The sequence below is a fragment of the Agelaius tricolor genome, unplaced genomic scaffold (genome assembly GCF_023055355.1).
Source record: "Agelaius tricolor isolate 1412-34295 unplaced genomic scaffold, bAgeTri1.0.p SCAF_23, whole genome shotgun sequence".
In the NCBI taxonomy this organism is placed as follows: Eukaryota; Metazoa; Chordata; class Aves; order Passeriformes; family Icteridae; genus Agelaius; species Agelaius tricolor.
Window position 1 is genome coordinate 13,248,164 of NW_027269283.1, and position 27,314 is coordinate 13,275,477.

A 27,314-nucleotide genomic window follows, 5' to 3' on the forward strand; every position below is an offset into this window, starting at 1 on the left:
GGCCACAAGGACTGCATTAACACTGGGGTCAGAGCCTTCCCTTCCTGACTGATTTTGGGTGCCTGGGTGGGTGTCACTGCCTGGGGAGCGCCCACTGTTGTGGGCACTGAGACGGCTGCAAGAGGAAACCCAGCAAAAAAGGCAGCTCTTGGTGCAAAACAGAGCAGTTGAGCTTCACTGTGGGCAGGGACCTGGGCCGAGTACTGCGGGTGTGCTCTGGTAATGGGAGTTTACAGGGAAAATTACTTCTGGAAATTTGGAACAGTGTCAAACATCCAAAATAACCTCTATCCTACTTGAGAAGCCCTTAGGCTCTGTGTACAGCCCATCTTGAGTTTTGAGATAGTTTGGATACTGTTTACTTGAGTGAATAAACAACGTTACTGCCGTGATGTTACATACTAGCACCCACAGCTTGTTCAGGTGGAAAACCTTCGGGCATCCTCAGGTGCAGCAGGCTGGGAGTGCTGCCCGGGAGGTTCAAGGGTGTTAAAGGGGAATTGGGAGCTCGGGGGCTCCTCTGCTCTTACAGGAAGCAGAGGGAAGTCTGCATGTAATGTGAGAGTTTTTATTGATCCTTTGAGGAGGATTCCAGGCAGGATTGCCCTGTGGAGGATACTGCACTGGCAGTTCTAGCTGGCACTGAGACCTGCCTGGGGACTTGCCTCTTTCCTGTTGGGAACAGACCTGCTGGAGGGGCACATATCCCCTTGCTGTGCCAGGGTCCTTCAGGGACAAGGCACTGGTAGCTTTTCCTTTCAAGAGTCACGTGCTCCTTTGGACGATCAAAATTCCTCCTTTGGCCAGAAAATGCAAACGTTTCTTTGGTGTGGTGCTAAGGCTGCTGGGGCTCCTGCAGGCGCCTGTCCCAGGATGGGGATGAGCACCCAGCTGGGTTGCAAGGCCGGAGCACATTCCACTGGGGACACAGCTGTGCTGTTGGGGACATCCTCAGCTGTGGTTGACTTTGGAGTCTGCTTGCAGTAGCATGGGGAGGTGGCTGGAAATAACAGATCTATAGCTCAGGTGAAAGCTTCTCTATTTTTTTTTCCTCCCAGATTATCCTCTTGATCTGAGCCACAATGACACCCTTCTGCAAGCCACAACGTTTCTTCCTGAAGACTTTACCTACTTCCCCAACAATACCTGTCCTGAGAGGCTCCCTTCTATGAGTGAGTGGCATCCTGTCACCCCGTGCCCCCTCCTGCTCCCCATGGCTTTGGAGGGCTCTCAGTGGCATTCCCAGCCTCAGCACCATTGCACCTTTCCCTGCCAGGCACCTAGGGATGAATGGGAGCACTGTTCAGAGCCAGCTCCCTCCTGGGAAATCATTGTTTACCCACCCTCAGGAATTAATCCCTGCTGTGTCAGAGGCATGTCTCCCTGCTGAAGTAGGAGCCCATTGCCTGGCAAACACAAACAAAAGAGGGATTGTGTGCTGGGAGCCGGTGGAAAGGCTCTGCCAGCCCTTTTCCAGGGGCAGTGACGGCGGGGTGGCTCCCTGTGCCTCGGCAGTGCTGCCAGGCCCAGCCCCGAGCTGTGCCGGGCTGCTGTGGGACATGGGCTGGGCCCCCGGGGGAAATGCTTCCCCCAAAGCTGCCCTCAGGGGGAAAACTGGGCTTTGGGGGCAAATGTTTCCAAAGGGAGGAATGCTCTCTGCTGAGGTGGGGGGTTCAGTCTGCTGGAAACACGCAGGGAGGAGCAGAGGGGTAGCCCTGGAGTGGGGCTCACGTGGAGAGCTGCATCCAACAGCAGCCACAAAGGCTGAGGAGGCTGAGGTGTTACACCAGCAGCATTTCCTGATTGCTTTTGCTGGTGCTGGAGAAAAGCAGCTGAGTGCTGGGGATGGAGGACAGGGATGCAGCAAGTGCTGCCCCAGCACCACAGCAGGGTCTCACCTCTCTGCTTCTCCTGCTCCACAGAGGGCCCCATTGATGTAAATATGAGCGAGATCACCATGGAGGACATCCACCAGTTCTTCTCCAAAGACCCTTCCATCAAGCTGGGAGGGCACTGGAAGCCGAGTGACTGCCTGCCTCGCTGGAAGGTGACTGGGAGCTGGGCAGCCCCGTGTGCTGCTCCTGTGGGCAGCAGGAGGGTGTTCATGGAGCACCTCTGCAGTGGTGGGAGGAGCTCTCAACTGTGGCAATGCAGTGCCCAGGGAAGGAACGGTGAACTCGAGGGCTGCTTCACTGTCCCCAGTGCTGGGCAGAGAGGACAAGGGGGCACTGCAGGTCTCCCTTCTCAAGGTGACACTGAATTTTTCCAAAGCAACAATTCCTCAAAAATTGAGTAGGAAATCCATGTTTTGGGAGTTGGGAGGGTTTCAGGCTGCTCTGCATGGGAGACCTTAGAGTGCTCGGTTAGTGCTGCTCCCGCTCCTCTAACCCCAGCCCAGCCCAGCTGCTGCCCAGCCCGGGCTCAGTGGGTAAGGGCCTGTTCTCTGCTCTCAGGTGGCGATCCTGATCCCATTCCGCAATCGCTACGAGCACCTGCCCGTCCTCTTCAGACACCTCATTCCCATGCTGCAGCGGCAGCGTTTGCAGTTCGCCTTCTACGTTGTGGAGCAGGTGAGAGCAGGGGGCAGGCACAGCTCTGCCCTGGCCCTGCCAGGTCACACCTCTGACTGCCAGGTGCAGGCTCATGCTGCAATGTCTAAGTTGTCCTGTTCTCTCTAAAAGTGGCACAGCTAAGAGATTACTGGTGCCCAGAAGTTACTGGTTTTACATGAAAAACAGAAATTGGGGATTTTTGTTGCTGTTTCATTTTTAAAATTCTGTTTAGTAGGAGTTATTTTTTAAAAAAAGCTTTGGACCAGGTATTTGCAGTTCAGACAATGCTGCAGTTTTTTTGTATATCCCTGCAGTGGTTCCAGGCAGCATCCCCCAGGCACAGGAATGGCCTGACCAGAGTTAAGCATTTCATGTAGAACATGACTGTTATTTCATGTGTACATGGACCTCTCACTTAGGCTGCTTGGCTTCATCCACACGGTAAATGTGCCTCCATATTTAGCTCTAGCTAAAACAGATTGATCAAAATTGGGGTTTTTTCCAAGTGTCTGAGAAACAAGGCCTTGGCAACTTTATTTTTACTCCTGTATTGTAAATTGAATATTCCAGTGTTGGTTGATCTCACTGGTCTGCTCCAATACATCACTTCTTTCATGGTCCCAGTATGGGACCTGGTTGCCCTCTGCAGTTTTTAGGCAGGGCTGGGAACACACACACAGAGCAAGAACTGCAGGGACTCCTCTTGAGAAGGAACTTTCTCCCTGCCAGGCTGGAAACCAACCCTTCAACCGTGCCATGCTCTTCAACGTTGGCTTTCGGGAAGCAATGAAGGACCTGGACTGGGACTGCCTCATCTTCCACGACGTGGACCACATACCAGAGAACGACCGCAACTACTACGGCTGTGGGCAGATGCCCAGGCACTTTGCAGCCAAGCTGGATAAGTACATGTACCTGTAAGCACTCTTCTTCCTCCCTGCTGCCACAGCTGCTGAGGACACACTGATAGATTTCATTTATCGATTTTTAAGGCAGAGAATGAGTGTGGGTTTTTTCTCAGGCTTTGTGCAAAGGGAGCATGAGAGGGAATGTCAGAGAGCATCCTCAGGGTTGGGGCTTTCCCAGGGCAGGTGGGAGAGCCCCATGCAGGGGGGCTCTGCCCTGACCCTTCTCTCCTGCTCAGGCTCCCGTACAACGAGTTCTTCGGGGGCGTGAGTGGCCTCACTGTCGAGCAGTTCCAGAAGATCAACGGGTTCCCCAACGCCTTCTGGGGCTGGGGTGGCGAGGATGACGACCTCTGGAACAGGTACGGGCTCCGTGGGCCCCGTGGTGCTTTGTGAGCTGAGCCTGGCACTGGGTGCTCTGAGGGGACAATTGCCACCCCGGGCAGGGGCACTGGGTGCTCTGAGGGGACAATTGCCACCCCAGACAGGGGCACAGAGTGCTCTGAGGGGACAATTGCCACCCCGGGCAGGGGCACTGGGTGCTCTGAGGGGACAATTGCCACCCCAGAGAGGGGCTGGGCTGGCTGTGCCTGCCCTGGCTGTGCTGGCTCTGTGGGCAGGGGCTGCTCCAGCCTGCAGGGCAGTGTGTGGGAAGCAGAGGAGTGCTGGCTGGGAGGCTGCTGGCTCTGTGCTGTGTCCCGCTCCGAGGCCTGGCTCTGTGCTGTGTCGCACTCCGAGGCCTGGCTCTGTGCTGTGTCCCACTCCGAGGCCTGGCTCTGTGCTGTGTCCCACTCCAGGCCTGGCTCTGTGCTGTGTCGCACTCCGAGGCCTGGCTCTGTGCTGTGTCCCATGCTGCTGCTGAGTGGGGCCCTGAGGTGCTGTGGGACATGCCTGAGCCCAGGGCAGCGGGAGGTTTGTGTGGCTGCTCCGTGGATGGGAAGGCTCTGAGCCATGGCCAGAGCCCCGGGAGCTCTGACTGCAGCCCTGGAAGCGCTGCCAGCACAGCAAACACAACGGGTGATTATTTTTTGTTTATTTTATTTCTCCCCTTTCTAATGCAGAGTGCAGTATGCAGGCTACTCGGTGACTCGACCAGAAGGAGACACAGGGAAATACAAATCAATTCCCCACCATCATCGGGGTGAAGTCCAGTTCCTAGGAAGGCAAGTAAATTTTTTTAAGAATCCTAATACATCTTTCACAAACAACTTCAGGAATTAACACTTGTAACTGAGCAGCTGCTGGACAAGCAGTGCAAGCTCTGTTCTGCAGAGGGGCTGCTGCAGAGATTTGAGCTATCTGCTGGTCTTCTTTTGCAGCAGACTCATTTTTGGGGGTGTTTCCATTTGGGTTTCCATCTTTAGCCCTACTTTTCATTTCTCTGTTGGACAGAATGCAGCCAGTCAGAGATGCTTCTCTTCACTCTTGAAAAAGAGAAGTTGCTTTTGGTTTAAAAAGAACATATTTAGTCAAACCAGTGAAGCATGGCAGGCTGATAATGCCATGGGACTGAGCTCTGGTTTCTGGTACTTCCCCCTTTGTTCTCACCCTGAACCTTCCCCTGCCCCACCCTTCCCTGGTCCCTTCTCTGTGCCCAGGTCTTAGCCCAGCTCCCACTCACCCTGGGGCCTCCAGGCCCCCAGTGCTGTGCTGAAGGGAGTCACTGTCCTGCTGAGATATTTCTGCCTATTTTCCTCTCCCAACCCTCCTCTTTCTATTTCCTCAAGCTGCCTCTCCATGTGTTTGAGGCTGGTTTTGTGCACCAGCTGCAGTTTCCTTCCCTATATCACCATTCTGCTGGTTTTACTTCCTCGCCCCCATCCTTCAGGCTAAAGCCATTCTGTTCTTGTCCATGTCTGGTTTCATAAAGGTGGCAAGGACCACATCCCCCCTCAGCTGTGTCTCTCTGGGATGGTGTGGAAGGTGGGCTTGGCAGGGCCCCCAGGCTGAGCCCCCTCCTGGGGATGGCACCTGCAGGCTTTGGGCAGGTGCCACAGGTTGTTCTGGCAGCTGAATGCTTGCTGGTGAGCATTTTGCCCTTTATCAAGGGATGGACTTTTCTGGAATTTTCTGATATTTATTTACACAGGGTATTTAAATGTGATGGTTACCTTTATTAAGGACTCAGAAGTCCATTGTTTTGTACTCCTGGGCCTGGCTCTTTTAAAGGTGTTCTGGTAGCCCTGGGAGGAGTTTGCAGGTGCTGTGAGATCCGTGGAAGTGACTCTGGCCTCTGGTTCTCGTTGCACAGGTACGCCTTGCTGAGGAAGTCAAAAGAAAGGCAAGCCCTGGACGGCCTCAATAACTTGAACTACTTTCCAAACGTCACATATGACGCCTTGTATAAGAACATCACTGTTAACCTGACACCGGAGCTGGCTCTGGTGACCGAATATTAAGAGCAGAAAATAACTTTGCTCTGCCCTCCACCAAGAAAGCACCACGCTAGACTTTCCTTTCCAAGGGTTATTGAGGACAAGCAACACTTTGTCGAATGAAGGATCACAGTATTTTGGAGAATGAGGCTGAAAGTGCACGCACAAATTGCCCTAGCTGTACCAATCCAGACCGATACCTGGGCAGCGAGCTCAGCAGTCTCTTTATTTTTTCTGCCACTTGCTTTCTGGGTTTCAGGACAACAGTTCGACCTGCTGCTCTCATCTCCACATTCCTCCTCTAGCAATCTCTGGCACTGGGACTCTCCTGGGATGTGCTTTCTCCTCCGGGAAGCGGCTCAGCTGAGGGACTCTGGCTTCTTGACAGTGAACGTCGCGAGCAATTTGGTTGGCAACTGCCCTGGTGGGAGATCAGACGATTTCTGATGCCATTCTTCTATGTCTGTGCGGTTTTTTAAATGACCTGCTTGAAGTACATACAACAGAATCGCTTCTTAAAGAAGTGTAAGTGTAAATATGCTGTGTAAATCGCCCCTTTTTATTTTTCTCCTATGGCTCAAGTCCAAGCGAGAGGTTTACATACGGTCACTCATTTTAGTCCTGAGTTCTGAAAACACTTGTGTGAGCATCACTGTACCTGTGCAAGGTGTTCCCTTTTAAGCCAGTGAGCCTGCTCGCATGATCCCAGCTGGGCATTTGCAGAAATGTTTGTGGGCCAGGGCCCAGAACCTTCCAGTGCAGTGGGTGAGAGATACAGCCGGGTCATCACTCATTCCAGAAACCACAGGGCTGCCTTGTTCCAGGGAGGGTGAGGAAATGGGAATATTTATTACAAACCCCCCCTTTTCTGTCACTTTTGCAAAGTGATGTGCAAATGAGTCCGAAAGCCCTGTGGAAGGCAGTCCCGTGGCTGTGGCTCTGTGTCCCATTGACAGCAGGGCTGAGCCCGGGCGGGCTGGGATGGAGCCACTGCTCCCACTGAGCCCTCCCCACAGCAGCTTGCCCTCACTCTGGAACGTGCTGGAATGGTTTGGGAGTTGGTTTAGTTTGTATTTATTGTGTAAATCCAGTGGCACAGAGGTGCTGTCAGGGGCAGGCAGCACCTTGTGCTCTCCCCCTTGGTACCTGGCAGCACTGGCATGGGCACAGCCATGGGATGGGGTCCCAGCTCACTGAGAGACATGAAGGACACATGAAAATATGAGGACTGGGAGCCAGAGCTGGGTCTGACAGCCCATCCAGCCACCCAATGTCATCCCTCTTTTCTTCACACTGTGGGCAGGCTGGACTTCGGGCCCTGTCTCCACAGACACTGTCCAGCCCTTACACAGCACTGACACCACCACTTTCACTGGACCTCTCTGACTTAAAAGTAAATACATTGGGTGTTGGTTTTAGTTTGTATTTCCACACAACAAGGGCGGGTACTTGACCTCCGAAGGACTTCAACTCTTTTCATTGCATTGTTTGCCTTCGGTTTCCTTAACTTCTCATGGTTTACACTGTTTCCTCAGTTCTGTGGACGTATGATCCCCATACGCATCTGTGGTGGGTGTGACTGCCCAGGGCATTCCTAACCTGTATCCAGAAAACGTTAGTTTAGAAAACACAAGTTTTGTGTAGATCTTATCGGCCGGCATGAGAGGACAGCGAGCCTGCCCTTGAAAAGCGCTGATGAGTTTGTAACTAAGTTTTAAAGTCTCTGAACTTACATGTGCTTTAAACTCGCTTCCCGAGGGGATTCAGCCTGGTTATTATAGGCAGAGGTGAGGATTTGCTTTTTCTGGCGCATACAGCAATAAAGACTTTTGCTTCGGAGTCCTGATCTGTAATTCACGTGGACCCTTTCCGGGTGTTGAACCCGCGTTGCCCTGCCCCTCTTTTCTTTCATCTTGAGACCTTGCTAGAAACCTGTCTTTGTTTAATGGTGCTTCAAACAAGGAATGTATTTCAACTAGTCCAAGTTCACTACCCCGGAATCATGCATGTGTGTGTGAGTAAGTGTTGAACTGCCTTAGTTGGGATCCTCAGCCTTCCATGTCCCTGACACCCGGCGCACCTGGTGTGGAACAAAAGCCGTTACCTCTGCTCAGAACTGCACTCTGCGGTTGGCACAGAAGGGTCCATCCCCAGCAGCATCCCATCCTTCCTTCTAACCATGTTGAGGTTTTTTTCCCCTTTTTAAAATGTGGATTATCTGAAAATGTGCACTGTTAATCTTATCAGCTATGTCAAATACTGTATAGTAAATGTAACTGTTAAAAACATACTGTCAAGCGCATGTGCTGTTATGGTGTAAAAATTCTTGTATTAAGGAGAACTTGTACATATTCTGGCAGCTGAAGTTCGACAAGGCCACTCGTTTGCCCCTTCCACATCAGCGCCGTCACTCAGCCCTGCTGGCGGGCAGGTCCTGTGCGATGCTGATTTATTTTTTTTAAATGAGCCATGTGGGTTTTATTTGCAAAACTATTTATTGACAGTTAATTCTCCGTAAAGCTCTGCTTCTCTAAGGGAGGTACCATCTGAGCATCGGCCGCGCACTTCAGGCCCCTCACCATCAGAAGTGGCTTTAAACTCAAGCAGCTTTCCATCATCATGGCTTTTGAGCTTACTGTTATGTTTTTAAGAGGTGCCAGGGGGACGTTTTTGCACTGAAGATTAGTGTTTTACAACACACACACACTTCTCAGCAAAGCAATCCTTTGTGTCATTACATTTATTTACCCATGTGTTTGTACATTTTTGTATTTGTTAATTTATGAATGATTTTTTCAGTAAAAAATACATATCCAAGAACAGAGATTGCAGTGCTTTGCTTTTTTATTTTTTTTTTAAACAAGAGGCTTGGGGTGTGTTTTTTTGGTAGGAGGTGAGGTTTGTAAGCCCAGAGGGGTTAAGTGTCAATGAGCGTTTGACTCAGTAAGGGTGAGCCCTTGATGTTAAAAGCTGGTAAGAAATTTCTCATTTGGACTGGCCAGAAATAAATTGAGTGTGAGATGTGAATGCTCCCCAAACTCTTCCTGATGTGTTGGTGCCTGAGCCTTTTTTCCAAGCATCTGCTTCAGTGTAGTTCTGTTGGGGGGGTTGGCTGCCTTAGGGTGTTAGGAAGGCACTTGGCTGAAGGTGGTGCAGGATTGGTGCTGGGGACTGTTGGTAATTGCATTTTTGGACAACAAACCCAGGCAGACAGACAAGCTTCCTTGCAGCAGCTTTAAAATATCCTTCTCCTGCTCTGCAGCATACAGGCATGCTAGAATAAATAGCTGGCAGCCCCGGGTTGCTCCAAGCCTTGCCTTTTTTTAGCTCTCCGTCTTCTGGGAAGCTTCCTCCCACCCGCGGCGCTGGGCTGGAGCCGGGGGGTGTCGGGCTCCTTCCAGCCCTGCCCGGGCGGCCCCGGCGCCCGCGGGAGGGAGCGAGCCCCGGGGCTCCTGCAGTGCTGAGGGCTCCTGACCTGCCCGGGGAACGCCGAGGTGCTCCAGGGGTACCCAGCTAAGGGGGTTCTGTGCCCCTGTGACCCCCGCAGCCGCTGGGGGAGGTGGATGCCCCTGGAGAGCGCTGGGATTGCTCCTGTGCGGGAAGAACGAGAAGGGCAGGGGAGCCCCAGCCCGTGCCCCAGGGGATGCCCTTGCTGGGCCAGCAGCAAATACAGGAGCGGGGAGCAGAGCCCTTTCGGGTGGGCTGTGCCGAGGGAAGGAGCCCTGCGAGGGCCCGACTTCGGGAGCAGCCCCCGCTGCAGGGAGAGCGTTCCTGAGCAGCTCAGCCTTCTGCGCTGCAGCATCCCCAGCTCTGCAGCGTGTGAAAAACCCCAGCCTCGCAAAAACCCACTGACGGAGAGGGGGCATCTCCCTCTTCCTGCTGTTCTCCCACGGTTAGTACCGACAGCAGCAGGAAGGGGGAAAGCAGCGACTCACCTGGCATCCCCTGGGTGAAGCCAGAGCTCTCCCCGTGGGCAGCGGGGGCCTGGTCCCTCACCCCGCTGGCGGGGATGCGGATGGGCCGCGGTGGCTGAGCCAAACAGGCCGGGCTGGTCACCCGGGAGAGCCACAGGATGCCCGGACACTCGGCTGGGGAATCCTCTCCATCGGCGCTGCCTCGAGCCGCGGGGACAGCCCGAGGCCCGCGGGTGCGGTGGCACCTTCGGAACCCCCCTTGCGCAAGCACCCGCAGGACTGGGGCCGCCCGCTCCCCTGCGCAGCGCGCTCGGGTGGCCGTGAACCCGCGGGCCACCTTGTGACAGGGGCCGTGCGCCTCCCCACGCTCGCCCCAGCGCTGCTGCCCTCCATGGCATTAGAGCAGCTAATGGCATTATTAATGCCAATTAATGGGGTGACAGCCTCGGATCCACGCCGGGTACCTGCGTGTGTCAGGGGCTTTGTTATCAACAGCTGCCTCCAGCACAGGGCTCGGGGCTGATCGCTGAGCCTGAGCGCAGCCCTGCGCCTGATAAAGCTCATCCGTTCACAGTTCAGAGCCTGCTGCGCTGGAAACCTGGACACGGCCGGGCCAGCAGCCAGTCCTGGGGCACAGAGGGGTGACAAGGATGCCGTACCTAACAGAGCTCGCTCCCGTGGGCGCTTAGAGCCTGTCGGGCGGTAAATGAGCCACGGTCGGGCGGTAAATGAGCCACGGTCGGGCGGTACGGCAGCACAATGGGCAGTGACCGTCCGGCACCGGGCCTGGAGGGAGCCCGGGCTGTGCCTGGGGCATCTCCCCGAGCCCGGGTCACCTCCGCTGAGCGAGCCCCTGCCAAGCTCGGGCGCGTCGCTGCCGGAGGCGTTCGGAGCCTGATGCGAGCCCCGCTCCGCAGGAGGGGCCGCGCTGGGGCTGCCCGGCCACGGCTGGCGAGCGACCGGGACCCTGGGGCGAGCGAAAGAGCTCAGCCCCAAACGGGCCGGGGCGGCTGGAGGAGGGGAGCCCCGGGCCCCCGGAGCCGCAGCCACCTTAGCTCAACAAGCGCAGGTGGGCTGGAGGTTCGGTGCCACCGGAACCGGGCACTGGGCAGCGGGGCCGGGCCGGGCCGGATTTTGGGGCTGGGCCGGGCTTGGGGCTGGGCCGGGCTTTAGGACCGGGCTGGGCCGGGCCGGCGCCGCGCGCTCCCACAGCGATCTCTGGCGGCGCCGGGAGGAGCGGCCCCGGCCCCGGCCCGGCTGCGGGGCTGCCACGCGTGTCCGTCCCCGTGTCCCCCGTGCCCGTACCCGTGCCCCGTGCCCCGTGTCCCTGTGCTCCGTGCCCGTGTCCCCTGTCCCCGTGTCCCCGTGCCCGTGTCCCCTGTCCCTGTGTCCCGTCCCCGTGTCCCCCGTCCCTGTGCCCCGTGCCCCGTGTCCCCTGTCCCCGTACCCCCGTGCCCCGTGTCCCCACCGGCACACGGCAGCACCGGCCCTCTCCTGGAGAACGCGGAATTTCTCCAGTTCTTGCCGGAGGGGAAGAAATCCCAGTTTTCAGAGATGTCGAGTGCAGAGGGAAAGCGCAGCCCCCACGTGCCCAGGGAGGCCGCTGGGGGCTTTGGCTTCTTGGCCTTGAAGGTGCCCCCGGCAGCCTTGTGACACCGTCTCGGTCTCCTGGGTGAGTCATCCCTGCTCCTACAGCCACCACCTTCTGCCAAGAAGAAACCATTGTAACTGGTTTCCAGCTCTTTAATTCGCTTGCCCAGTAAAGATCCCCCTCCTCACTGCCCCTTCACAGAGCAGGTCTGGGTCTGCTGGGGATTTTCTTGCCCCCTGACCAAAACCAGGCAAAGTTCTGATCTTCAGTGAGCTCAAATCTGTCCTGAGATTCAAAAATTATGTTTTATGTTTGTGTTATTTTACCCTTCTCTTTAGTCCTTTTCTCAATTATTATTTGTCAACATTTTTCTTCTTTTAAACAATGTCAAAGCTTTGTTTTAAAGATTAAAGAGGTAGATTTTTTTTAAGCTTGAACATATTTGAGCTCCCCCTATTTTCCTTCCCTGCCTGTTTGGCTCAAAAGCCAGGTGTTGGGCTGCACAGAAGGAGGTTGGGATGTAAGCTGGGGCAATCTGGGAAGGCATTTGGAAAAGGAGACAGGTGTTTCTGCACATCCCACCACTCCATCTTTAGAGGCTTTTTCCACAGTGGGAAGTTTGCTGGGAGCTATGTGTCTCTTGGAAAATCAAGGTGTCTTGAAGGCTTAACTCACTCATCCCTGCTCCCAAACCCTGTGCAAGCCACTGGCAGCAGCTGCTCCCCTGGAAGCATCTCCTGTGTCCCACCAGGTGCAGGTTAGGATGTGGTGAATTTTTAAACTCGATCCTGCAGGCCCTTCAAGCTCTCTCTCCTCCTGAGACACTGCAGTCCCAGTGTCCATGTCCATGAGCAGGTCAATGTCTGCCTGTGGTTTATGCTGCTGGATTCCTGCTGCCCTCGTGGATCTGCCATGTGTGAGCTGGATGATGTGAATGAGTTCTTTGGGTTTTTCATGTTCTTATTTGGTAAACTTGGGTTTGTGTTCTGGGAAACTCATCCCAGTGCTCCACAGGGTCTGTGGATATAAATCTGCTCTGAACTCATGCTTATTGCCAACATTTTTCAGACCAGATACTGAACAAGAGAGGGTTTTAGTTAACATAAACCAGAGGCAATTTATGATGACAAAGTATTGCAAGATGTGTGAGGGAAGAGACAAGCTGCTGAAATGTTTGGCTAAAGTGAAGAAGTGGAATGTTTTTCTTTGTTCACTGGCGTCCCCAGGGCCCACTGGGGCAGGGTGAGGAGGCTGCACAGCCGCAGCTGCCCCTGCCAGGGCCTGGGGGGCTCTGGGGGAGGATGGAGACCCACAGTGCCCAGCAGCCTTGGCAGGGCGAGCTGGGCAAGGCTTCTGGAGCTCAGCTGCTGTTTCCTTGCTGGGTTTGGGGAGTTTTGTTCTCTTTTCCTTTAAGGTACCTTGAGAATGGGTGTTTGCCTGGGGTGTGTCTGGCCCTGCAGAGCCCCCAGTGTGGCTGCAGCAGCCCCTGACACGTCCAGGATGCTGACAGCCCCAGCTCAGCGGGCTGGGAGGACTCACTGAGCTCTGTGTTCCTGGCTGCTTTCCACCGGCCCAAGGACAACGGTTCCTCCTGCTGGGACTTGAGGGAGTTGGACCTGGAGAAGGACTTGGAGATGATCCCTGCGGAGATGGGGAACTCGGCTCTGAGATATCACAGGGTTTGAGATTAGCATGGTCTAACACACAGATATTTAAAAAGCTCTCTGCTTTTTTAGTGAAGTGGAGCAGTGTGTGGGTTAGCAGGGAACTGTCCCCTGTTCCAGGTGGGAATTGGCCTTTTCCCTCCCTGCTTGGTGCCCCGGGCTGGCTCGGTGCAGCAGAGCTGGGCACAGCAATAGATGGCAATAGATGGCAATAGATGGCACTGCTGGCACTGCTGGCAATAGATGGCAATAGATGGCAATAGATGGCACTGCTGGCAATAGATGGCAATAGATGGCACTGCTGGCAATAGATGGCACTGCTGGCACTGCTGGCAATAGATGGCAATAGATGGCAATAGATGGCAATAGATGGCACTGCTGGCAATAGATGGCAATAGATGGGAATAGATGGCACTGCTGGCAATAGATGGCAATAGATGGCAATAGGTGGCAGTAGATGGCACTGCTGGCACTGCTGGCAATAGATGGCACTGCTGGCAATAGATGGCACTGCTGGCAATAGATGGCAATAGATGGCAATAGATGGCAATAGATGGCACTGCTGGCACTGCTGGCAATAGATGGCACTGCTGGCAGTAGATGGCACTGCTGGCAATAGATGGCAATAGATGGCACTGCTGGCATGGGCTGAGCCTGGCAATAGATGGCACTGCTGGCACGGGCTAAGCCGCCACTGCTGCCCCACGCCTGCCCGGGCTCCATCTGAGCTGTGGGTTCGTGATTTGGGCAAACACCTGCAAGGTGACTGCAGCAAGGCTTCGTGGCAGCACCCAAATTTTGGCTTCTGTCTGCCTGCGGGGAGAAGGAAGCATCTCTGGAAAGTTCCATCTGAAAAGCCAGAGCAGCAAAGCAGCTGGGAGATACCCTCAGTATGTGCTGCTCAGGGCTGGGGTTCCAGTGCACTGTCCTTGCCTGGGCCAGGCCCCACAACCCAGCTGGGACTGACTCTCCACCGAGCCAGAGATCTGGAAAAGGAGGGAGAGGACAGTTCCCTGCAGGTTATTAGCAAGGAAGCAATTAAACCCTTAAAAGAAATCACCTGCACTCTGGCTGTCCACCTTCATAACATCCCTGCTTGCTGGGGAGAGCCTGCCTGAGGCTGCTGCTGGGCCAGGCTGATTCTGCACGGCATTGGCTCTCCAGCCCTTCATTCTCTTAGTCTGGCTTCAGCAAATGCATCCTCCCAGGGCTGCACAGGGCTGAGAACACACTCTGTCACAGGGCAGACTTCCTCGCTTATTTGCAGCCCTGAGGTTTGCTGGGTGTGATCTAGAGAGAGATAAGAGCTGCTTTATTCTCTCTGATGCATGACCGAGTCAGCTTGTTTCCAACATGAATGATTAAAGACCCACGTGCATTTATAATGACCATATTCTAATTAAAAAGCAACCCCCTCTTTGAAAATTTGGGCAGCTACAGTGGCATCGTGCTAACCCAAAAATAATTAATTATTTATATGAAGTGCTCTGGTCTTTAAATTACTTGGGTTTAATGTACTGCAAAGGCACTTGTATCAATAACAGGGCTATTTTGCTTCCACTTAATCATCACAATTTTATTTATTTATTTATTACCAAGAACAAAAATACCCAAGCTGGTCCATCTGATACTTTGCTGCACCACTGCTGGGCTGCTTTTCCTGCCAGTCTTACATTGCAGTGGTGGTGGTCTTGCTGCTCTTTCTCAGCACCTGAGGGCCTTGGAGCCCAGGATGGGGCTCCTGTCACCCGGGCATTTGTCACCAGGGTGGTGCTGTCACTGACCCAGGTGCTGCTTTGTGGGGGCTCTGCTCACTCCAGCTCCTCGCCTCTGAACAGCTCCGGGTCCTTTTGGGTGTTTATTTTTAGGGTAATGTAGGCCTTGTGCTTTTCTGGCTTCTCCTATTTCTCTGAAATTCCTTCAGCCATGGCAGCAGTTCAAGGTGAGTGAGAAGCAGCGACTGAAGCAGAGGACAGGCTGCAAGGCTGATGTTGGGTGTAGCTGGATGATGCAGCGGTTCTGGGCTGGTGCTCCTCTTCTGTCTCTTTTGGTTACCAGCAACTCTTCTTTTTCTCTTCTTTTCAGTCATCAGTTTTGATTTTTTTTTTTTTTTTTTTTTAATATTTGTCATTCAAATCAGGGGCAGCCTGGGATTCAAGCTGCCCTGCTGCTCAGCAGCCACCCCATTGGGGCTGACTGACATTTAATGTTCTGTTAATTCCAGAACAAGACTGTTTAGCAGAAGCAGCTTTGGAAACCAGGAACTGATGGGCTGCAGGAAGGTGTTGTTGCATTGCTGCCATTTCTAAGAGGGAGGTCAATAGATTAATAACAGGATTTGCTATTAAAGGTAAAGGAGAATCACTGAGCAGTGGAACAGAGACTCCTTGAGTGCTGCTGTTGGGACACTGAGCTCCCTGGCTGGTGTGGCCAGGCTGGGAACTGCTGAGTGTGAGACATGAGGTGGGCCCAGGGACACTGAGAACCTTTGGTACCTTCTGAAATACCAGCCCCAGTTCTGGGTACTGCAACCAAGATGACTCCACTGCTCCAGGGCTGTGTAATTGCTCTGCACACGTGAGGTTCTCACAGAGCAACCACAGCGTGGCAGGAAGGGAGATGGAGGTGCACCCTAATCCATCCTCCTGCACCAAGCCCCAATCAATATGTCTCGACCATCCTGACAGGTGCTCAAGGATCTTTTTCTTGGAAGCCCTAATGATGTCTCCACTCCCAATTCTCCTTGGGCACACTGCCCCAGGACTTTACCCTTTTTTTCCCGACAGTCATCCCAATTCTCCCATCCTGCTGTATTTTGTCCAACTCCCAGCAGACAAGGAACACAAACCATTGCTGTCTTCTACAGAAGCCTTTTATGAATGGAAAACTGTCACCCCACCTCTGCTCTGCCTTCGGTTTCCATGAGCTGACCATTTTCCTCCACCTCTCCTCAGAGGCTGTTTTCCACATCTCTGGTCACTCCTATTGCTGCCCTCTGGGCTCTGGCCAGTGGGGGCCGACTCCCTGGATGAGCAGTGCCCAAACTTGGGCTCAGCAGGGCTCAGCCGAGGCTGTGGTAGCAGGGCATGTGTCTCACATACAGCTTTTCTGTTTATGAATTCCAGCATGATAGCTGCAAGAAAAAAGCAAACAATGTCCTGGTAGCCCTTGAGATTTGGACATGGTGGAGATGAGGACCATATAAGTGCATGGATGGATGTGTGGATGAAATGCAGACTTTCACCAGTCAGACAGAAGGAACCGAGCGAGGGGAAGCGGCCCCAGGGCGGCTGCTGGTGTTTGTGAGCCGGCTCTGTCCTGCTGAGCTGTGGCAGCAGGGCCATCCCCACCCACAGGACACAGCAGCAGCCCTGTGTTTGTCCCCTGGGGACACCCACCACCAGCTGGGTTTGCCTTGCTGGGGCTCCCAGTCCCCGTGGGCCCCAGAGCTGGGAGGGTCTGAACCTTCCTGCTGCTGGAGCTGGGTTTGGTTTGGGTTTTGGTCTGAACCTTCCTGCTGCTGGAGCTGGGTTTGGTTTGGGTTTTGGTCTGAACCTTCCTGCTGCTGGAGCTGGGTTTGGAGCTGTATCCACAGGCAGTCATTAAAGCCGGTCTCATTTGCTTTCCACTCCTAAGGAAATGCTCTCTGGGAGAAGATGAGTTGCACATTTTCCCCCTCCCCTTCAGCCCAGGCGTTAGGCAGGAGCTGCGGCATGATGCAAAGTTGGGCTCTGCAGAGGATGGCAGGGAGGCGTCGGAGCAGCCCGCGGTGGTGGCTGGAATTCCTGTTGCCATAACAACCCAGTGCAGCCCTTAAATATAGAGCCGGTTTTACCCCACAGCCCTGCTCTGTCCTTCCTCCTGCAGCACAGAGCAAGCAGGCTTTGCTCCCTCCTTTGCCACCTGTGGAACCCCCAAGGTCAGAAATGGGGGCACCCCTAGAGCAGTGTGTGCTGTGTGGGGTCAGGAGACCACGGACCATGACGCTGGGGCTCTGTTCCATCCACAGCTTTGCTGTGTGGGGCCCAGGTTCTGCTCTGGCCCCGTGAACATCCTCGGGGAGGCTGGACTGAAAAAAGAGATCCCCTGGAGGAGTGGAAAACATCCAACTGCTGGAGCAGCTGTGCTGCGGAGTGGGAGGGTACGGAATGCAGCCGGGCACAGCGCAGCTCTCCTGGCAGGGATGGTCCCAAACCCGGCCCAGGGATGGTCCCAAACCCGGCCCAGGGATGGTCCCAGATCCAGCCCAGGGATGGTCCCAAACCCGGCCCAGGGATGGTCCCAAACCTGGCCCAGGGATGGTCCCAAACCTGGCCCAGGGATGGTCCCAAATCCAGCCCAGGGATGGTCCCAAACCTGGCCCAGGGATGGTCCCAGATCCGGCACAGGGATGGTCCCAAACCTGGCCCAGGGATGGTCCCAAACCTGGCACAGGGATGGTCCCAAATCCAGCCCAGGGATGGTCCCAGATCCAGCCCAGGGATGGTCCCAGATCCAGCCCAGGGATGGTCCCAAACCCGGCCCAGGGATGGTCCCAAACCCGGCACAGGGATGGTCCCAAATCCAGCTGAAGTCCCTCAGACTGAGAGAAAGGTCATCTCGTGGAAAATTTACTGTGTGCCTTTGGTACCTCCAGTGTATGATTTCACTGCAAAACCATCTGTTATGTTTGTGTTTATTGCCCAGCAAATTGTGTAGATGCTTTTAGAAGTTCTTGTTTATCTATTTAATTAAAAATTGGGGTTTATACCATGGATCAGGAAGAGCCCTAAACTGCAGGAATTATTTATTGGTGCAATACAGTGGGAGATCTCCCAGAATCCTGGCTCTACTCTGTTGGTTTCATTATGGTGCTGTAGTTGAAGTAATTTAATTCTGTTAGTTTGTAAGAAGGATACTTGGATTGCAAGACGAAGCTGCTGGTTGGTATGAAATGCTAAAATTAAGGTTTTCTCATAAAATCCTAATTCCTGTCCCTTGTTAATCTACACAGAAGTGCAACCTGCAAATGTCAGATGAAACTCTTATTCTTTACCATCTCCAATAACATCCCTCTAAATATTTTGTAATTTTCTCCTGGTTGAGTCATTGAGAATAGCTAACTTTCCTGAAATGGCCTTTCATTCCTTCTAGAGACCAGCAAATGGTGGAAAATTCCAACCTGAGCATTTTTAGCTTTGGCAGAGGTACAAGTAACTGAATACAGAACACCCTGGGCAGGTCAGGCAGGTGCCCCCGGTGCAGCAATAGGAGGCAGCTCTTCTGCACTGACTCCTTTATCCCCTCAAAGGCATTTTCCTTCTGTTGACCTCTTCTGAACCAGATTTGAAAGACATTAGGCCATAAATCCTGGGGTTTGAGAAGGAAAGATACCACTGTGGGATATCACAGCCCCAAAAAGGCATCGGGTTCAATACCAATTGAACATTGAGTAAAACAGCAAGGACTTGCTTTCCATCACCTGGTGTCATCTCCCACCTCTCTCTCTCTTGAGAATTGTTGCTTTTTAACCCAGCCAATGCATAGACCAGTGCATTGGGGTGATGAATTGGTAGAAGAAGTTGCAGTCCAACCCACCCTCGTTTTGTAGCTATGGGACTGCAGCTTTGGGGCTGTGCCTGAGGGTCTGAGGGGGGCTGTGTGTGCTCTGCTGCCATTCCCAGCAGCCGAGCCCTGGACAGCTCATCCTGGAGATGTTTCAAGGGAAAACAACGGTCAGAGTCCAAAGGCTGCGACTTGCAATTAACTTTGCACAAGGATCCATTCCAGGGCCACAGAGGCACTGGGGTCCCTGGCTGTGGCTGTGGCTGTGCACAGGTGCATCCTGCAGGGCACTGCCTGGAAGGGTCCTCTGCTCTGGCTGCAGCTTTCCAGGGCTGACACAGCCTCCTGCTCCCTGGACAGATGGACACAGCCTCCTGGGACAGATGGACACAACCTCCTGGGACAGACGGACACAGCCTCCTGGGACAGAGGGACACAGCCTCCTGGGACAGATGGACACAGCCTCCTGGGACAGAGGGACACAGCCTCCTGGGACAGAGGGACACAACCTCCTGGGACAGACGGACACAGCCTCCTGGGACAGACGGACACAGCCTCCTGCTCCCTGGACAGACGGACACAGCCTCCTGGGACAGAGGGACACAGCCTCCTGGGACAGACGGACACAGCCTCCTGGGACAGAGGGACACAACCTCCTGGGACAGACGGACACAGCCTCCTGGGACAGACAGACACAGCCTCCTGCTCCCTGGACAGACGGACACAGCCTCCTGGGACAGACAGACACAGCCTCCTGGGACAGACAGACACAGCCTCCTGGGACAGATGGACACAGCCTCCTGGGACAGAGGGACACAGCCTCCTGGGACAGACGGACACAGCCTCCTGGGACAGAGGGACACAACCTCCTGGGACAGACGGACACAACCTCCTGGGACAGACAGACACAGCCTCCTGGGACAGACGGACACAGCCTCCTGGGACAGAGGGACACAGCCTCCTGGGACAGACGGACACAGCCTCCTGCTCCCTGGACAGAGGGACACAGCCTCCTGCTCCTCCGGGATCCCGGAACACTGAACTCAAACCTGGAAACTGTGAGCAGGCCAAAGGATTTGTTTGTACCTACAAAGTCACCCCCTAAATGTACTTTAGTCCATATTAGGGCTGGAGCATCACATTTCTCCTGATTAAGCAAATGATTGGGAGGTTTGGTTTCAAATTGCACTGCAAAGACTTGTAAAGCAAACCGCTGAAGTTCCTGGGTGGCTCCCCAGACAATGCTGCTTGTTTGTGCTTGTTCCTATCCTAATTAAACTTTTTCCACAGGGAAACTCTAGTTTTAGTCAATTTTTTTTTTTTTTTTTTTTTTTACAAAATGGAACTGTTCTTATTTTTGTTTACTAAATTGAAATCTGGAAAGACAGATGCTTTAGGAACAGATACTGAGACCTGTTGTTCACATTGTTGAGTCTGACTTTTTACAATGCATCCTCATTGAACTCCCTTGCCTGCAGGAGTTCTGGGGGCTCTTATCTGCTTTAGATGGAAAAGCAGCTGCTGGGCCATGGGCATTCACTCCCAGAGGTGGCACATTCCCTGAAGCTCAGCCCCTGAGATTCACTCAGCCCTCATTCACTGCTGCCATTCACCTCCCTTCCTCCTCCCCTCTGGAAGTGGGAACAGTTTGTGCAGCCACGTGTAGCACCCCAAAAGCCAATTCACATTTTATCAGGATTTTACTGCAGAAAGTTGAAAAACACCCCTGCAGGACCAATAGCTTTAGGCCAGGAGGAAATTGTGGCTGCTTCATGGAGCCTGAGATGTGCTGGCATGGGACTGCAGCTGGCCTGGCTGCTCAGAGGAGCTGGATTGCTGCGTGGGCTCCTCTGCCCCTGCACAGCCTTCCTGACCAAAGGGGGGTCTGGGCAGGCAGGCAGGGAGCGCCGGCCTGGAGAGGAGCCTTTGATGGGCAGAGGTATTTAATGACCTCCTCTGATGAGTTCGGTGCAGAACCACCTTCAGCCTTTGTGTGCAAGGGAAAAGAGACTGAAGAGCAGCCACGAGGAGGAGAGCCAGGGCACTGCTGGTGGGTTTGGTTCTTCACCTCTGGGTTTTGGGCAAGACTGTGGCTGACCTCTGTGAATCTGCCAGGAAACAGAGACGGGGTGAAGGAGCTGAGTAAAACTGGGGAGAACATCTGCAGGTGTGAGGGTGAGGGTGTGTGAGGGGGGCAGACACCCCCTCCTTGCAGCTGTGGCCTCTGAGCAGGGCCAGGGCAGGCGGGGGCATCGAGGGCAGGGGGAGCTGGCCCAGGATGTCAGTGCTCGGGCTGGGGCATGCCCGGGGGGCAGCAGGGCTGAGGCACCCCCAGCTGCCTCCCACAGCCCTCGGGCAGGGGCTCTGCCGGTTCTGAGACCAACCGGAGTGGTCAGCTGAAAATGCAGGCTGAGCTTGAACCTGAAGGGCCATCAAAGTATTTCGGAGAGCAGCTGTGAAATACTGAAATGGCTGCTTGCTTTTCAAACATGATGGTTATTGTCAAGTTTGGGAGTTTGCTGGGATTTCCTGATTTAATGGGGCTTAACAGCTTGAATTGAGGGCCTTGTAAATTTTGCATTACGTTGGCTGTTGTTAATTATGTTGTTAATATTTAATGAATGGAAAAAGACAAAGGTAGGTAGCTGATAACTCTTCTAAAATAAAAATCTCTATTATGACAATCCTGAGGAATCTTTGTATTGTTGTTAGGTACCTGACAACTTTCTTAAAATACAAAGATTCCTCAGAATTGTCATAATAGAGATTTTTATTGGTGTTACTTTGGTTACTGGCACGACAGAACATAAAGGCTGGGAGAAGAGAGAGAAACCTCTCTGTGCCAGGGCCAGGGTCAGAAGCCTGCAGTGTGAGTGACGGGGAGGCCATGGGGACAGGGGGAGCCCAGTTCCTGAGGGCTGTGGCCACATCTCCCCCCTGCCCCTGAGCCACGCTCTGTGCTCTGGGCTGGGCTGGGGACTCAGCCCTGCTGGGCTGGCTGCCCCTGCCCGTGTGCCCCAGCCCCGTGTGCCCCTGCCCTGTGTGCCCCATCCTGCAGCCCCATGTGCCCCTGCCCTGTGTGCCCCTGCCCTGTGTGCCTCTGTCCTGTGTGCCCCTGTCTGTGTGCCCCTGTCTGTGTGCCATCTCCTGCAGCCCCGTGTGCCCCTGCCCCGTGTGCCCCTGCCCTGTGTGCCCCTGCCCTGTGTGCCTCTGCCCTGTGTGCCCCTGTCTGTGTGCCCCATCCTGCAGCCCCGTGTGCCCCTGCCCTGGGTGCCCCTGCCCCGTGTGCCCCTGCCCCGTGTGCCCCATCCTGCAGCCCCGTGTGCCCCTGTCTGTGTGCCCCTGTCTGTGTGCCATCTCCTGCAGCCCCGTGTGCCCCTGCCCTGGGTGCCCCATCCCCTGCAGGGCCCCAGGGGGGTTCCTGAGCCTGGGCTCTTTCTCCCTTTCTCTCGGGACCCTTCTCCTCCCCAGCCAGCAGAGATTGGAAGGGCAGCTGGGTGGGATCTGCAGAGCATGGCCAGACCCCATTTTTCACCTGTTTAAAGGAATTTCTGTCCTCCCCGCTGGGTCTGGGACCTGCTGAACCCTGCAGAGCTGGCAGGAGTGCAGAGCAGCATTTTCAGGGCTGCCTTGCCACATCCTTTGCCCTTTGCAGAGAAGGAGCCCCATGTGCTTTACTGAAGAGCTGCACTGCAACTGCTTTTTGCAGAAAACAACATGTTCACCAGAATTCTGTGTTATAATGAGGAGTTTGGACAGAAAAATGCTTTTTAGAGCACTCCAATGCTGGAATTCAGAGAGGATAGAAATTTCTTAGCTGTTGACCTTTTTAGATGTTTAGTCATGCCAGAAAATGAGTCTCAGAAGGGCAGGGAATACTGGCTCAGGTGCTGGGGTAAAGGTTTTGTTGCAAGGCTGTTGGGAATTTTGGTGCCTAAAACAAAAGCAGCTGAGGACAGGGAGGGCACTGAGCTGGGGGACTTGAGCAGGGGTCTCTGCTCTCTGGACAAGTGCTCATTGTGGGGCTATTTCTGAAAAACAAAATAAAATCTGCTGGTTTTCGACCTTTTCCAGCTGCTGCTGTTTGAAAAGCAAAGTGGACGTTAAGAAATGCCCTGGAAGATGCAGCACACAGAGCAGCCTTCAGGAGGGGTCTCAGGCTGCAGATCCCAAGGGGAAAGAAAAATGTCACTGGCACCTTAAAGAGGGGCCAGAGAAGCAGAAGATGAGATCCTCAGAGGGCTCCATCGCCCGCTTTCCCTGCTGCTCAGCCTCAGGTGCTCCTTGCTCTGCTGCTGGCTGTCCCCAGCCGGGCTGTGCTGCTGCCCCAGCCCTGCAGCTGCGCTTTCCCTGCGGTTTGCAGGGCTCTCCGTTTGTGTTGCCACCTCCCCTTTGTCCTTTCTGGTTCGCTGGGGCTGGATCTGCTTCCCCCAGCCAAAAGGGCATTTTGGAAGTACTCACTGAAATTCGTGGAGTAGTGTTGTCCCATGTGAAGGAGTTTAATCCCAGACAGCCTTCAAAAAGCCTCATTGCAGCCTGTGCATCACCCACAAACACTTTGGGGAAAAACAGGGGAGGAGAACAGAGTGTTAGATAAGCTGCTTTAAAATGATCTTCATAAACCTCCAAATTAAAATGTAGTTTATTAAAGACAAGTTACAGATGCAAAACAACCCAAAAAAGGCTGGGAGTGGCCCTTCCCAGGGACAATTTTTGCTGTTCCTGTGCTGTGACTGGGTGTCACTGAGATCACAGGAGCCAGCCCCTCTGGTGCAGGAGATGCCCAGCCTTTCCCCGTGCCTTTCCCCAGCACTGGGGAACATTAGTTCCCCAGGCTCCCTCAGCACTGAAGGAACATTAAGTAGTAGCTTGAAATTCAGCTTGACTCCCTCATCACCGTGTCCCTTCACAGCCCCAAAGCAGCTCCAGCTTTAACTGTTGGAATGGCACGAAGGAGGGGAGTAGGAGAGTGTTTATTCAAGGCTTAGGGCAATTCAGATCAGGGAGTGGCCAAGAAAAAAGCGCTGCTTTTGTGAAACTTTTTTCAATGCCTGCCTGTTTTCTAGCAGTTTCCCATAAAAAGCTTAACCTGTTGGAAACTCCCATCAGCTTGGTTCTCACTTGACGTGCAGCTCTCATGAAAGCTTCTCCCACTGGTGGCAGCAGCCTCTGTCAGTGGTAACAGGGTCAAGGCAAACAGTCTTGGCAGGAATCACTAATGGACATCTCTTCAGATTTAAAGTACATTTAGCTGCTCATTCATCCCCCATCACATGGTGCCCGTCTCTCAGGCTGAAAGGGAATATTATGGTACTTCCCAGGAACCATGTGAGATTGCTCTCTGACTGCATTTCCACTTTTAGGATCCACATATGCAAGAGCAGAGCAATTCTTGTTCTCATTTATCCTCAGGAAACTCTCTGCGCTCCAGGACATTCAACTGATGGCATTTTTCCAGCCTTAGACCACGAAGCAGATTTAGTCTGTGGCTGAGTTCAGTGTTTGCTTTGCCTCTAGGGCTGAGCCCTGAGCCTGTGTTTGCTAAAGAGGAGCTGGGCAGACCATGGGGCTGGGGTCAGTCCTGGCAGGAGCACGTTCAGGTCACAGCTCCCTCGTTGCCACCTCAGGGAGTTCTGCTCCCAGGCTCAGATGCTCCTCAGGCCCTTCAGGGAGGGGACCTGGCTCCTCTTGCCCTGCTGTGAAGATGAGAGCAGGCAGGGCCTCCTGCCTATGCATCCCTGGGAGTGCTGCTGCCTCCAGGTCCTGGTCCCTGGCTCTCCCAAGCATTTGGCCTACACTGTTGATAGGTAGGAGAAAATTTCTCAGATCCTTTTGCGAGTTCCCAAGCAGATGGGTGACAGGGAAAAATCAACCCACTGGAGGCTTTTCATTCCTCAACCAGCAGAAATTTGGTTATTTCCTTCCCAATCTGTATTTTTCAGAACTCTGTATTTTTCCTTCCCAAAGCAATTGTATTTGGTCTCAAACCTGCTGTGAACAAGGCAGACACAGCCAGGAGGGGATGTTTCACACACCTTAGGGGAGAGTCTGGTGCCTCCATAGCTTCCAGTGCCCCCCGAGTCATCCTCATGATGAAAAGAGGAGAGGTGGGTGTGCCAGAGCCATCCCTGCAAGAGGAGCCAGGGCAGTGCCTGTGGTCAGTGAGCACAGACAGACACTGGACAGAGGCATGGAGGAAATGCACACCCTGAGAGGGGCAGAGCGCCGCGGGGATGGCCCCGAGTGGGCTCTGTGGGGACCTGAACCCGGAGCCTCTCTGACAACCTGGAGTGCTTCCTGCCCTCCTCCAGAGAGCTGCTGTGAGCAGGGCTGCAGCTCTGCCAGCCCCTCCTCGGGGCAGCAGCAGGGAGGGAAGCCAGCCTGGAACGAGGGCGTCTGGGGCACCCCGCCACTTCAAAATGCATCCAGAAAGTTTCGACAAGCTGAAAACTTCAACTCTTTCTCTTTCTTTAAAGTTCATTTTTGGATTGTATTTTGCTGTCTGCTTCCAGTATTTCCCCCTGGTATTCCAGTATTTCCATGCTCCTGGGCTCTCAGTAGCACAAGCACTATCTATCTCAGTTCTTTTTGCACTTTTCAACACTTGTTATGGATCTCTGCCAAGGAACCTGATAATTTTTTTCCCATTTAAGGGAAAGAATTTTGGGCTATAAAAGAAAATCTCCATTGTACCTAAAGTGTTTCCAGTCTGGAAAGAAAATCCCAGGAAACTGAGGGAAGTCTTAAAGGGACATGATAGGAAACGCTCTGCAACAGAGGAAGTTTATTGTGTGTGATTGCCTTTCCCACTCCCAAGGACAAGGGCCCTTGGGCTGCAAGAACAGTGTGGGTTATGGTTACCTCAGAGCTCCTTTCAGAGTGTGAAGCTCAGCAATGGGGACCAGCCAAACCTCGGGGCTCCCAAAGCAGCTGCTCCCCTCCCTGTGGGGACCCTGTGTCCCACACGCCATGGCTGGGACAGGGCTGGGCCCCGCCTTGCAGAGGGACCAGGAGCCTTCCTTTCCCCACAGCCCTTGGTTTTCCTGTCAGCAGTGAAATGCAGTGAACCAGCCTTCCCTTTGCTTCAGAGGATGGACAGGAAGATGCCAGAGTGTCCCGTGGCACAGGTGTTTGAGAAGATGTGATGCTTTCCTTATGCAGGCAGAGGAGTCACTGCTCATCAGCAGAGGGATGTTTATTTCCACATTTAGGCTCAGCCTATTTCCTTCTCATGTTGTAGCTCAACAAGCACTGCCTTACAGAGCTGCTCTGCCTGGCAGTGAAATCCAGATATGTCTATGCCACTGAATGCAGGCCCAGGAGAACACATCTTTGCTGTGCTCTGCATATTTCCTGTGAGGTGCTCGGGGTTTGAGGTGTTTCCTTGTCAATAAATGCTGTAATACCCGAGAGAAACAGGGTTTGCACAAACTGCAGCCAAACATTTGGCCAGCTCCACAGGCTGGGGAAATAACAAACCATAAATTGAGTTTGCAAAGCTCAGAGTACAAAAATATCAATCGAAATGTGTATCCAAACCAAGAGTGGGTGAAATAACCTTGGAGAAGAGCGAGCGGGATGCACATTTCTGCATCTCCAGGCCTGCACTGCCCCTCGCTGACAAACTCTTCGTGTGGGACAAGAAATGCTGCAGGGAACAGATGTCCTGGGGGTGGAAACATCCTCTCCTCCCCCCAGGCTCGTGGATCGCCCCAGGCAGAGCCAGCTGGAGGGGCTGCCCTGGGCAGGGCTCCCTCTCCCAGCTCCCTCAGAGCCGTTTTCAGCAGTGGCCAGAGGAGCAGTGTGGAAGGGCAGCTCTGCAGGAGCCTGGGCTGCCCCGGTTCCAGGGCTGCCTCTCCAGCCCCTGGGCAGAGCACGTCAGTGGCAGTGGCAGGGAGCCTGCCTGACGCAGGAAGTTCCAATGCCCTGCTAACAACGCCAAGGTGCCTCTCCCCCAGTGATTTACTGGCGAATCTGACGCATCTCCCTGCATTAGGCCACTTGTCATTCTCCCTCCCAGCACCACGGGGGCAGACAATGTGCCCAGGAGGTCAGTGCTGACAAACCCTTGCTCTCCTGTGGCACCTGCCAGCTGGAAGTTTCAAAGCATTTTATAATCATTAACAGACTGAGCTTCCTAGTCAGGGGTTTTGTCTGTGTTGTAAGGGGAGTAAAGTCGGGTGTGGAGGAGAAATGATGACAAAGCTGAAGGAGCCGACTGAGAGCTGAAGTGCTCTCAATATTGCCCTGATGTCTGTCCTGCATTGTAAGTATTCATGGGGCAGGAGGAGCTACTTCACTGGAGGGGCCCTGAGCTGGGATTAAGCTTGTCAACAGGTTTTATTCCCAATTCTTCCTTCCATCCTTTTCTGGGTGATCGTGCTTTTCTATATCTTAATTTCCTCTTCTCCAAAGGAAGGTAGTGACCAACTCCTTGTAAGAAATTCCTAAAATGTGAAGTACTGGACAAAAGCACTGTTTGGGATTTCAGAAAGCGACCTCTCAGGAAGATGTAGGCATTCAAACAACAAATATAACAGTCTAGCACTGACATTAGAGCACTGGGCATCAGGAGCCAGGCACAGGCGAGAGAAGCACAGATAATGGGGGAAAGCAGCACTGGGGGTCATTTTTCGTAATTAATTACATAAAATCAGACACGGGGCTCCAGTTTCCGGAACTGTCACTGGAGTCCAGGAGCCACGAGCAATCAAGGCAAGAGAAGGGCACAGCTGTGTACCCCTGGTACACCAGTCCAAACAGGTGAAC

At 53.7% G+C, this 27,314-nt stretch overlaps 1 protein-coding gene across 1 annotated transcript in view; it reads left to right on the plus strand.

Moving 5' to 3' along the window:
* B4GALT5 (beta-1,4-galactosyltransferase 5) overlaps positions 1-8,656 on the plus strand; it is a 32,203-nt gene extending 23,547 nt beyond the window's left edge. Inside the window, exons 3-9 of the mRNA XM_071446668.1 lie at positions 1,059-1,172; positions 1,923-2,047; positions 2,454-2,570; positions 3,282-3,469; positions 3,697-3,819; positions 4,519-4,620; positions 5,709-8,656. Coding sequence (XP_071302769.1) covers positions 1,059-1,172; positions 1,923-2,047; positions 2,454-2,570; positions 3,282-3,469; positions 3,697-3,819; positions 4,519-4,620; positions 5,709-5,856 — 917 coding nt within the window. The 3' untranslated portion in view covers positions 5,857-8,656. The remainder of the gene's footprint in view (positions 1-1,058; positions 1,173-1,922; positions 2,048-2,453; positions 2,571-3,281; positions 3,470-3,696; positions 3,820-4,518; positions 4,621-5,708) is intronic.
* Positions 8,657-27,314: the final 18,658 nt, after the last annotated feature.